General features: G+C 42.8%; 1 protein-coding gene across 35 annotated transcripts in view; it reads right to left on the bottom strand.

The window, feature by feature from the left end:
• AOPEP (aminopeptidase O (putative)) overlaps positions 1 to 12,042 on the bottom strand; it is a 374,345-nt gene that overhangs the window by 108,893 nt on the left and 253,410 nt on the right. For 32 of the 35 annotated variants that reach the window (XR_011497286.1, XR_011497284.1, XR_011497285.1 and 29 more), the window contains 2 exons: positions 5,115 to 5,177; positions 4,810 to 4,884 (listed from right to left, as the gene is read on the bottom strand). Coding sequence is in view for 30 of the 35 variants with exons in the window: in XM_070495582.1 (XP_070351683.1) it covers positions 4,810 to 4,884; positions 5,115 to 5,177 (138 nt within the window). In the remaining 5 variants the exon portion in view is untranslated. Of the gene's footprint in view, positions 1 to 4,087; positions 4,272 to 4,809; positions 4,885 to 5,114; positions 5,178 to 12,042 lie in introns of those variants that run through there. The other 3 variants (XM_070495585.1, XM_070495584.1, XM_070495583.1) reach the window with 2 other exon arrangements.

Genomic DNA, 12,042 nt, shown 5'->3' on the forward strand with positions numbered 1-12,042 from the left:
CGAGTTATCAATTCTCACTGGGCAAGAGCACCAGCGCCTGGGAAGCCATTCAACACGAATGCTGCCTCCGCTGCGTAACACTGGCTGCTCGTTCCTACCATTTTGCTAAATGCGACATACGTACTTCCTACAAACTGAAGGGACTCTTGGCTCAGTACTCCTTAAACTCATCTTGTGACATCTTACCAAGCTTTGTATCCTGATGGCTCCATGGTCATGCCTAACATAGTTGCTGTCTGCAGTTACTGGTCCCAGAAAGAGTCAGATAATTTTTATTAGTCTTAAATACTGTTTTCCAAATATAAAACAGACCTTTGTCACAAAAGACAAACAGCAGCATTTTCTTAGTTTAAAATGTATACCTACCTTTATCATGTTGAATATTCCAACATTAGAATTGTAAAAGAATTCTCTTAGAGTGTATAAAACTTTAAAGGGAGCAATAAATGTAGCAAAATGCATAAACTCAGTTGGGTTTTACATACAACTTAAAAAATCTGTGAATTATTATTCATACCAACATTACCAGTGACTGCAGTTCAGAATCAAGTGTGTGGAAAGAACAAACGAAATAAAAGTAGAGGGAAAATGCTCCAGAATTTAGGAAGGACATTATCACAAAGAAAATAACTCCAGCATTTTTCTCAAAGACTCAGAAAATATAATTTATCATTTGGCTCCCACTATAATGGCCAATAAATACTATAAAGTCCACATTTTCACAACTCTCTCTCTAGATTTTTATGCTTCACTTGATATTTCAAGGAAAATTTTACCAAATTTTAAACAATTTTATGCTCAAGAGTATTGTTTTCAGGTTCTGGCAGTGAAGAATAATTAAGGTAACCCTAAAGGGTGCTTTTGTTGGAAATCATTTGCTAGTGTTCCTTATGACTAACGGTAACAGAGGCCAGACAATTTCAGCCTTACCAAGACCTCTCACCTGGAAGCGAACACACATAAAGGACTGCTCGTTGGTAACAGTAGCCAATCTTAGTCTTGCTGCATTTTCAATGCTTTGAAAGTATGCCAATGAACATTTCTGACATCACCATACATACTTACTGATGGCCAGAAATGAGTATTCTAAAATTTTTTCTGTGAATATTATCAGTTACACATGAAGTGGGAAGGGTACTTCTTTTAAATCTGGAAATTGGAATTTTCTTCCTCTAAAGGAATCATAGGCGATTCATATGTTTTCCTCAAATAAACGATTTCACAAAATATTATTTTACAGTATATCCTAGTCCTTAAAATACTGATAAAATTATTAAAAACTTCATATTATTCTACGTGTATATATTCATAAAAACGTCGTATTACTCCTCAATCCTTGAACGCGACAGATAATTTGTATTTTTCTTTGATTCAGTTAATGATAAAAGCAGAAAAAAAATGTGTGTTCTTCCTCCAAAACCAACAGCTGTTTAGTAAAATCTATTAACGCTATTTTTAAAAATACACATTATACAATTCAATGCTGCAATCACCATTGTTTAAGCTGCCCCTTGCAGAGCAGACTGATCCATTCTTCCTAACTGTTCTTTGTGTAGTTGTTTATGTTCTCCTGGCCTTTCTGTTGCACAAATTATTCAAACCAAATAAAAGGAACTCAAAATAATGAAAAAGGAAAAAATACCATAATGCAAAGAAAACCCATCTAAGGACCAGAAGCAAAAGAGAAGTGAGTTTTGTAATTTAAAATGAAGAAAACAAAAACTGTATAATGGAATTCAGTTATATCAGTGGAAAGAGGGCTAAAGTATGAAGATAAAACAAAATGGAAATAAATGTCAGAGAAGATAGAAGATGATGCACAAGAGAGAATGATGTATCTTCAGGAAGATAAGAAAGGAAAACAGTAGACAGCAGAGCTATCCAGTGGGTGGGTGGGAATGACACAACGCAGAAGAGCCGGCCAAGAAAGGCCGGGGGAACATCTTCCATCACTTCTCCGGTGGTGCCTCTCACTCACCCAGTGCACTTTATTTCCTTATTCGTTATTTTAACCCACAGCTGAGCACGGGGTAAGTTTGTTTTGCTTCTCCTTCTGAGTTCACCAAAAAACTCAACTAGTATTTCAAGTTACATCAGGCTGTGCCTACTACTTAGCACCTCTGAGATTTTCTTTAAGGGGGAAAACAAACAGCTCCTGTAAGATTACATTCTTTCTGTGTAACTTCTCGCCCAATGCCCGTTTCCACACTGGGCTTGTATCACTGCTCTTTGTTTTTCTTCCTCAGGCAGATCAAAAGACTCTGCTTTCCACAAGTCAGTAAAAATTGGAAGAAAAATTTTAAGACCCTAGCATAATTTGGGGGCTTTTAATTTTTTCAATTTTAATTTTTTAGTGAGGTAACACTAGTTCATAACATTATATAAATTTCAGGTGTACATCATTAGATTTCGACTTCCATGTAGACTACATCGGCCCTAGCATAGTTCAATACAGAACAGTTCACTCATCCAGGCTGAATCCTGCACCAGTCCTGAAGATGCAGATAGAAACTCGTTTTCTTTTTCTACAGTAATATAAAATGAACTAAAAAGCAGGAAATACCATAGTGTTATTTTAATGTTCTAGAAAAATACAGCCATTGCATGAGAGAAGAAAAAGACTAAGATGCTTCTACTTGCAGCATGGCAGACATTTTAAAAAGGCTATTAAACTCAACAGAAAGTTAACCACCTACATTCCTACTAGTAACAGGTTCAAATCTCAGCAAAAGGTTAACACATGACCTCAGTTTGAATACTCATTACCACACAGAAGTCGATCTGTATTTCAGAATAGACACTTGGGGGCAATCGGGGGCTGCACCTTGGCTACCAGCGCAGGAGAACTGGCTCTGGGTCTTTCGGAATTTGCTCTCATGCTCTTCCTTGGTGGCTGATTGCACTCCCTTTCACCTCGCGCTTCAAAATATCGCATGCTTTGCCTCAGCGAGCTCCAAACCCTCTCCTAGGCATGACAGAGGCAAAGCAGTGGGCAAAGGGCTCGGCTGCTGTGCAGAGCCGGGAGGAAAGACTGGAGACGCTGATAGTTAATATTCTCTGATACAACTCAGAAACGTCCCATCTTCTTGCCGTCCCCTCCTCCAACCTCAAAGCTAGTCAGCTTTAAGCTTCATTCCTTGAAAGGAAGTTTGGCACGTTGGTCCCAACCTACTTCATTTTCATATCCTCTTTAAAACTGCTGCCCACATTTTCTAAGAAAAGTCAGCCATGCATCCTCCCTGTAAGCTCCAACACCACGGCCTCCATCAGGGAGAGGCTCTGCGAAGAGCTCCCACTGTGGGGGAGGTAAAATCCTCAGTCCCCTCCCTTCTCATTCTCAGAAGGCAGTGGTCAGATCCTAAGTGTCACAGATACGGTTACTTTTAGTCCACATTTGGACAGTGATGGTACCTAACACTCTGCAAAGATAAGGGCTTCCCCTTCTATAGATGATATGCTGTGCGTTTGGATAATCTTATCTTTGGTTTTAAAAAAAAAAATAGCTACAAAATATTTTTTTTTAAACACTAAGCGAGCCGTAATTATTCTTCCTTCTTTGGACATTTTATGATCTCATTCATGACCTCACATTTAAAAAAGACCTAAAGCATGAAAGGTAAACAAATACAACCTACCATAACACGGTGAAGTATGGTCAGAAAACTAAAGTCTGTTCACTGTGACACCTTTTCCTATTACCGTTGAACTGAAGTAACAACTATAACTTTAAAAAGGGAAGGGCTGTAGTGCCACTTTTCACACACTGAAGGTCTAGCTGCAAATGCCTGTACTCCTAGGCCAGTTCTTTTTACAATTCTCTTAGAAGCTACCCTTGGTGCCCTCAAACGCACTCTGAAATGTTGGTGTCACCTTCATAATGATGTGCTTTGTGCACGCTCTCGGACACTGCAATGCCCATACTAAGGCAACACATCACAGAAGTTGGCAGCAATGCTATCAGCAAGAATTTGGCTTCAGAATCAGGAGTGATTCATCATACATTCTAGCAACAGAAAAACAACAGGCCGCTATTTTAATCCCTTGGTGCTATCAAGAATCAAAAAACGGGAAAATAATTAACCAAAAGCAACAAAAATCATACCTGCTGTAACATTTGTAGAAATATTATTCACTTTTAAGAGTTTTCAATAAAAGTCACTTAGAAAACAGACTACTTACCTTATTTCATAATATTTATTACAATGACAAATCAACTTTTAACTTAATACGACTTCAGGAGAAATAGGTAGTCCAAACTTCTGCAAAGTAACCTGTTGGAATTCTAAATTCAGGAAAACAATTTCTCATTTGCTTTACAGTAAACAAAATTCCTCCTAGTGTTTCAAAAGTCATCCACTTCTTCCATCTTCTCCCTCCATTTTTGAGATGACTCTAAAATCTGAATGAGTGAGCGTGCCGCTGTATCTATCACAACCAGAGACGTTTGACACTGTGGACGATTTATTCAGAACACCCCCACCCTGTTTTCAGAGACCCTAACACCGCCATAGTAAATACGACTGGTCTAATATAAGAATGGAGCCCACTTACGTCCTGCTGCTCTCTCTAAGGAGCAGGAAACAAATCTCCATCCCAGGTCGTTCTCACTTCACGAGAACAGAGGATGTTGACAATCAGTAGGAATACCAACCAACGTTTCCATAGAACTCTTAACGTAAATTTACGGCTTACTGTACATTTATATAAAACTTTTTAAAAAATGCTGCTCTATTGTGTGACCCAGTCCGGGGGGCAGACGGGGAGACTGAGCGAGAACTCCACCCGGCGCGCTCTCGCGGGGAGCCCTACCTTCTCAAACGCTTCTTCGGTCTCCCTTCGTTTTCGTTTTCGGGGTCTCCGGTTCACTCGAATCCATTTCGCGACCTGCAGTGGAAAGACCACGGAGCACTTTAAACAGGACGACGGGCCCCGAGGGCCGCCCGACAGCCTCGCCCCGCGCGCTCCCGCACCCTCCGGGGCCCGCAGGGGCCTGGGCCGCGCGGGGAGCGCGAGCCTCGCCCGTGGCCTCGCCCGCCGCCCCCTCGGGCGCGCCCCGGGGCAGGGCCGTGCGCCGCGGCCAGGGCGCCGAGGACGGCCCGCCCGCCCGCACTCACCTCGGCGCTCACTCGCCGCGCCAGCCCGCACGCCGCCGCGGCCCCGCGCTCCCTCTGCAGCGGCTGCGGGGAAGGGACAGAGTCAAGTTTACCCGGGGCCGCCAGCCCCTCCCCGCCCCCGCCCCGGCGCGCCGCCCCGTACCTCGCCGGCGGCAGGTGAGCGCGCAGCGGGCGCCGCGGCCCGGCCGGCCCTCCGGGAGCCGCGGGCGCTCGGGGCCGCAACCCCTCCGGCGGCGGGCGGCGGGCGGCGGGCGGCGCCGGCGGGGGCGGGGCCTGCCTTAAAGGTATAGCCGCCGCGCCGCGCTCCCCGCAGGTCGCCCCCGCCCAGCCGGCGCGCCCGCTATTTTATTGTTCTCTTCGCGAACATCTCTCGTGCTCGTCCTGGGTCCGGCCCGCGTCCGCGCTCCCGCGCCCTCCCACGCCGGGCCGATCCGGGCGCGCACACCTTACCTTTCCAGCTCCCGCCTGCGGACCCCTGGGTATCCGCGAAAGGGTTTCGTGGCCCCCGCGGGAGCAGAAGTGCTGCCCGGCCGCAGGCGCAAAGGCTTAACTCGAGAAGCGCCCCGACCCCCGCAGCCAGCCTGAACTCACTCCTCGGGTCAGAAACCTAGGTGTCCAGATGGCCGTCGCGTTAGGGCAAGGAACTTTCCTAATGGACTTTTCTCCGGGAATGGAGTAGATGCCATTAAATAGACATTTTTCAACGACCCTCTCCGGACTCCGCGGCGGTGGCAGGTGACCTCTTGAGGGAGAAGCCGGGAGCTTCTCCGGGAGTAAAAGGCGAGCCCCGTGCTCCGCCCGCGCGTCGCCGGAGCCAACGGACTCTGGCTCAGCGCAGCCGGCGCTGCATTCGCCTGGCCCGTGGACCCCCAACGCGACTGAGTAGAATTCCATAAGGGGACAATCTGTCCTCATAATTAGGGAGAAAGTTTCCACCTAGCTTACAAAAGTGTGCGATACCCCCAAGTTTTTCTGATCCCCAAAAGGCGTTTTTCCCATCCGCATGAGAAGTTGGTTGAAGCAGACCAGGGGTGAGCGCTTGGGGAGAAGAGTCGGGTCGCACTCCTGTTTGCTGATCTTGACCATCCCTTTAACTTTATCACATTTCTTTAAAGAAAATCTGTCTTGCTGTCTCTTTATTGCTCCTCCATCCTTCTTTCAAGATCAAAAGCGTTAGATCAAAGCCAAGATCAAACTCACTACTTTAAATAGAAGCAACTCTGCCGTGGAGTATTTTACACAAAGAAGAGCTTCTTAATGGAGACATCAGAGTGGAAAACTTTATTTTATCCCTTCATCCCATATTCATAACTAGTCTACTTAAAATTACATTGATGATGCGCTTCTATTTCCTAAAATAAACAAGTCTGCTCAAATGGGGGATTCTTGACTTAGTGTTTGTGTTTCCAGGAATACAAAACAAAAACTAACTCTAGAGAGTTAGACATATTTACCATTTTGTATCATTGCTAGCTAAGTGCTATGAAATGCATACTCATTTGCTAAATATTTTTCAGTGTTGTCGAATAATGTACAACCATCATATACAGTTTTTCTGCTGTAAAAGAAATGCATAAAAATAGTTAATGGCCCTGCAAATGTTGGGTGCACGTACACATAGGCAGGTAAAAATTACAAATGATGCAGTGGATTATGCAGAGCTGCTTAATTTTAAATGGAAATAAAACTTTGAACTATCTCAGCTTCCATGCTACTAATAGTTTCAGAATCAATAGAAATCTATCACTGGCTGACATTTCCCTTACCCACTCTAGTTTTTTACCTTGGGAATTCACTATCCCTAAGAACTCTGATAGGAACAGTTCAATGTACTAAAACAGTGCTTCCTAAATGGACTTTTCTTAAGTGTCCTCTTTGTTGATTCATCAACAATTTTAAAACGTGTAGTCTTAGAACAAAAAAATAAAAATAAATTCCAACAATCCAGTAGCAGGAATAAAGGTAACTATTGCAAATTAAATCTTATACATACAGACTTCTATGAAAATCTGTTGTTACAGCTGGGTAGTTACTACTTGAAGGTTTTTCCCCCCCTTATAATTCTCATCCGGTTGAAGTCTCAAATACACACACACACACACACACACACGCACATGCACACGCACATGCCATCGGTCCTCACTCTCTAAATGCCATAGAGTCAGTGTAAAGATCTTAGGAACTGAGACCTGGGAACCTCATCTTGCTGCCACTGACGTTCTCCTTTCTTCCCAGCACCCAGTTCATGGAGAACCTAACAGTTTTGGCAGAAGCTGAGCAGAAGAGACATCCTACTGTCACTCTCCTCCTCTAGGACTTTGGGTAGCAAAAGCTGTGGTCCATTCTAAGTGCCTCTTGACTCTGTCTCCTACTTTGTGCTCTTGCCCTCCCACCCCCACTCCCAGAATCAATCCTCGACAGAGAACCAGAATGATATTTAAGAAGGTAGTTCAAATAATATCACTTCACTTTATTGAAAATGCATTTCCTTCTCTTCTTTGCCTGGCTGGCTCCTGCTTATTCTCTAGTTTTGGGCTTAAATAACACTTCTCCAGAAAGGTCTTTTCTCACTCCCACATCCAAATTGTGTCACCCCACTATTCTTTCTAATAGCATCCTATTTATTTTCTTTAAAGTGCTTATATTTTGTAGCTATTTTAAAATTTCTACTTTTAATTATACTTTATTTTTTAGAGCAATTGGAAAAATTTGTGCAGAAAACACAGAGTTGCCCAACATAACACACAATTTCCTTTATTATTAACATCTTGCATTAGTTGGGGCATTTGTTACAATTGATGAACCAATATTTGATACATTATTATTAACTAAAGTCCATATTTTATATTAGAGTTCATTCTTTGTGTTGTACAGTTCTGTTATAGCTATTTTTTATTAATTTATTGATTGTCTATTTCACCAACTGGACTTTAAGGCCCAGGAAGAAAAATATGCCACCTATTTTGTTCTTGATTTTTGCCCAGTCACTAAAAACACTGCCTGGTACACAGTAGATGCTCAGTCAATCTGTAAAGTAAGTGAATGGAAGGAAAAGGAACCAATGACCGGATGAATGGCAGATGAAATTTGAAGGAGGGGAGTCTTAAGATGAAGATCTTTCTAATTAACTTCTGTTTGTTTCTCTACTAAAATACCTTAATTTGTAAAGAGCAAAGAATTGTGCATTTTTTTAAAAGAGAGACCATGGGACATCAGTTACATTGCCAGAGTACTTCTAAAATGACCTTTAAAAAAAAAATAAAAATAGAAATGAGAAACAAAGGTTCCTAATTCCTTCATATATTAATCACTAAAATTATATTCCAAAATGGTGCTAGGAGCTGAATTGAATCTAGAATGAAATGTTGACATATTGCACGACACTGGGAAAATATTCTTTTTGACTGTGTTCAAGATAGCCTCAACACATTTCTGCTTTTGTGTCCCTAAATCCCCTTTCTTCAGGGGCTGACCCCGTGAAGGGACGGGAAGGGACGATGGAGGGAGACTCCTTGTTAAAACTGGGCTTCTGTGGTTGGAGGTAGATAGTCTAATACTCATCTTTGAGAATGTGGTGAAAGCACTTCAAAGCTATCTTTTAAAAACATATTTTCTGTGTGAATTATATCTTTAAAAACGCTTCGTCTAGTAGAGATGCAAGTTTGAAAAGGAAGTTGTTGTAAGAAACTCTCTTGTCCAAGCAGTTTATAATAGCTGAAGACAATTTCAGAGGCTGAGGAAAATGCCATTGTTTTAAAATAAAAGCATTACTTAACCTAGTGGCTGAAGATTACTTTTGGAGGGAAAACCTTTGTCTACTTTCTTCTTCTTTTTAGTTGAGAGGAAAGGACTCCTTTCCCTGGACAGTGACAGTCATACCAACTTCATACTGTTAACATAGGTGTGTGTGTCTCCCTGCAATGAGGCACAACCCAGAGGAATGAGAAACAGTGCGCCTTCCAGTCACCCAGAAGGCGGAAAGGGCAAACAAGGGGAGCCGTTTAATTAGCCCAACAGCCTCAGATGGTAAATTACATTCTTCTGGGCACAGCAGAGGGAAAACTATCTGGTATAAGAAGTCAAAAGACCTTTTAACACCAAACAAGCTGGAGAGGTCCGGAGCTTTTGCTGGTTTCAGAAAGGCTCTATAGCCAACATATATTCGGGGTCAATTAAAAAGTGCGAGTCTACACAGGACTGAAAATAAAATCAAGGTTAGTTTAAGTTGCAAATAACAAGTAAAGATTAGAGGCAAAGTTATCAAAAGATTATGCCTTTAAATTTTGCTCCATTGTTTTAAAATATAACATTCCTTTATTTGATTTTAGAAAAATTGTAATTTGTATTATTGCCCATTTTGTCTCTGTGTTAGAATGAATGCCTAATTTCCTTCTGAAGAGGATCTTGGCCCTGCCAAATGGACCTCATAGTGGAAGTCTTTATACAGCATAATTGTCAAAAAAGGAAATCCATCCCGCATTTGCTCTGCAGTGAACTAGCTAACCAAACCTCTTCCTCTTAGTAACCATAGCCCTGAACTCACTTTTGCTCAAAAGCTTTTAGAGCTTGCCTGAGGGAACATGCTCAGTTCTTCCGTCTTGACCCCCTCAGAGAATCTGATGAAGCTTTAGCTATCAGCTATTGGCTATTGGCTCCCTAGAAAAAGCGCCGCCCCCCCCCCCCCTTTTCAGAGTTGTGAAGATCAAATCACACACCAGTCATCAGAAGGTTCACAGGTTTTTCTGATGCCCAAATTCCTATCCTAGATCCTCTAAGATCCTCTTGGATTACGGCAGACCACCGTACAGCTGGCACTGGGCTGCGTCTTACTGGTGCTCTGTGAAATTCCTGTTAGTGCATTATGTTCTGCTAAGAAGCCATCAACCTTTATTGAGGTGCATTATAAGAAACAGCCCCATAAAATCCATCACAATGTTTACTGTAAGGACGGTTTTAGAGCGTTGTTTATTACATTAAATAGTAATTTTCTGTGAGGACCCGCAGGAAAACTTCTCCTGGGTATCAACATCAAGAAGAGTCGGACTTAGGCAACTGGCTTGTTTCATCTCATGAACACTGCAAATTGATCCCTTTTCCCTCTTCTAGAAAGCTCTGTGACCCTCCTCTAAGCCAAGTAGAGGAACTTCAGGGGATGCATATTGTATGCTAATTTAATTCCTGGCCTCATCTTCTTTTCCTACCATTATTTTCACGTTGCTTCATTTTTCTTAATTTATTTTTATCATGCCATATTTTGCTTTGGAAGCTGCCTTAACTCTGTTTTGGACAGGAGGAATATGAATAAATAAAATATTATGGGTTTATTTCTTTTTTCTGTAATTTTCTTTTTCTTTTTTGGGGGGAGGAGGGGGTCTGGAAAAGTTTTATGGTTTGAGTATTTCTGCCCGATAACAATACTTAGAAGTGCAGAGTAGAAGGTAAGCATGTATGCTTATACCTAATTATAAAAATCAAGGAGAAGAACTGTTAAAAGATGAAACCAAAAATAAATATAACACTATACGAACATCACACAGGACTGATATAAAAATGTTAACCAACCAAGTATTTTATCTCTTTTGATATCAAAACCAGAGGAAATGGGCTTCGATTGCAGGAAGAAGAATGTGAATTGGACATATGGCTAGGTTATTCACTTAACAAACATGTTGAGTGCCTCCTACAAAACAGAGCCCCAGACTTGGTGAACACAACGATGAACAGACATCATCCCGGGGGGCTCCTCAGGACATGGTGGACTAGGCAGGAAAGCGGCATGGTGTAAGCAGCGTGCGACAGCCTGGCTGGGTTTGAATCCAGGCTCTGCCACATTAGCTGTAAGCTCTCTCTAAGCTCTTTCTCACAGAGTTTTGAAGATCAAATGACACCTGTGGTGTGCTTACAGTAGGAGGCAGCTGTTATTTATAAAATTCTAGACTATTGGAACTAAGAAGCAACACAACATCACTAGAAGCTGGAGGGAAGTGACCTGAAGACAAACGAGTCCTGAAGGGCTGCGTGTGCCAGGGAACCTCAGCACTGGGAGGAAAAACCAGAGTGGCCAGTTTGTACAGGACTCAGCAGTTTACAAAGTGCGTCTTGCTCCTCACAGTCTCATCTTCAGGACGAAGACACTGATCTCAGGGAATTTCAGTACCTTCGGTGCTCCGTACTGTGGAGCTTCGAGCCCCAGCTGGAAATGCAGTGCTCTTCCTACTCCAGCACTAGAGCTTAGGGAACATCCAGCACACAGCCTCACTTCAAATATTTGCTTATAATGTGGATCAGATCAACCTCAGAGCAAAACACAACCTGTAAAATATAATCCCACACCGTAAAAGTCTATGGACAGAGCCATTTGAGGAAAGAGATACTAGTATATGCCCTCAGCACCGGTACGACTGCACTTCTCCACAGGAGCTTCACATGCATGCACACCGGAACCTCAGAGTTTCACAGGTGAAATATAAAACTACAGGGTGGCTTTAGATCAGTGCTTCCCACCCTGCCTGCTATTAAAATCACCTAGGAGGTGCACCAATCCTAATGCCCAGGTGGCACTCAGGCCACTTACATTCACAGTGCTGAGCTTGGGACCCAGGAGTCAGTCATTTTTAAGGTCCCCTCCCGACCCCCTAGCGATTCCAATGTGCAGACTGGTTTAGATCATTTTAATGATGACCCATCTCTAACTGGTTACTATGAAGAAATCCCAGATGTTTGGGAGACATCTAAATTTTAAGGTCAATGCCACAGAGGACAACCACCCATTATGTTCTATTACGATAAGTCCCTTTGGGCAGATGGCAGACACAGTGCTGGGCAGATGGGCTGTTGGGCTGACCCAAGGTAGCATTTCCTATAGCTTACACTTAGGGATTAACTTCTGGGCAAGAGCAATTAAGCATACACACAAAAGAACTAAAAA

The sequence above is a fragment of the Equus asinus genome, chromosome 23 (genome assembly GCF_041296235.1).
Source record: "Equus asinus isolate D_3611 breed Donkey chromosome 23, EquAss-T2T_v2, whole genome shotgun sequence".
Classification (NCBI taxonomy): Eukaryota; Metazoa; Chordata; class Mammalia; order Perissodactyla; family Equidae; genus Equus; species Equus asinus.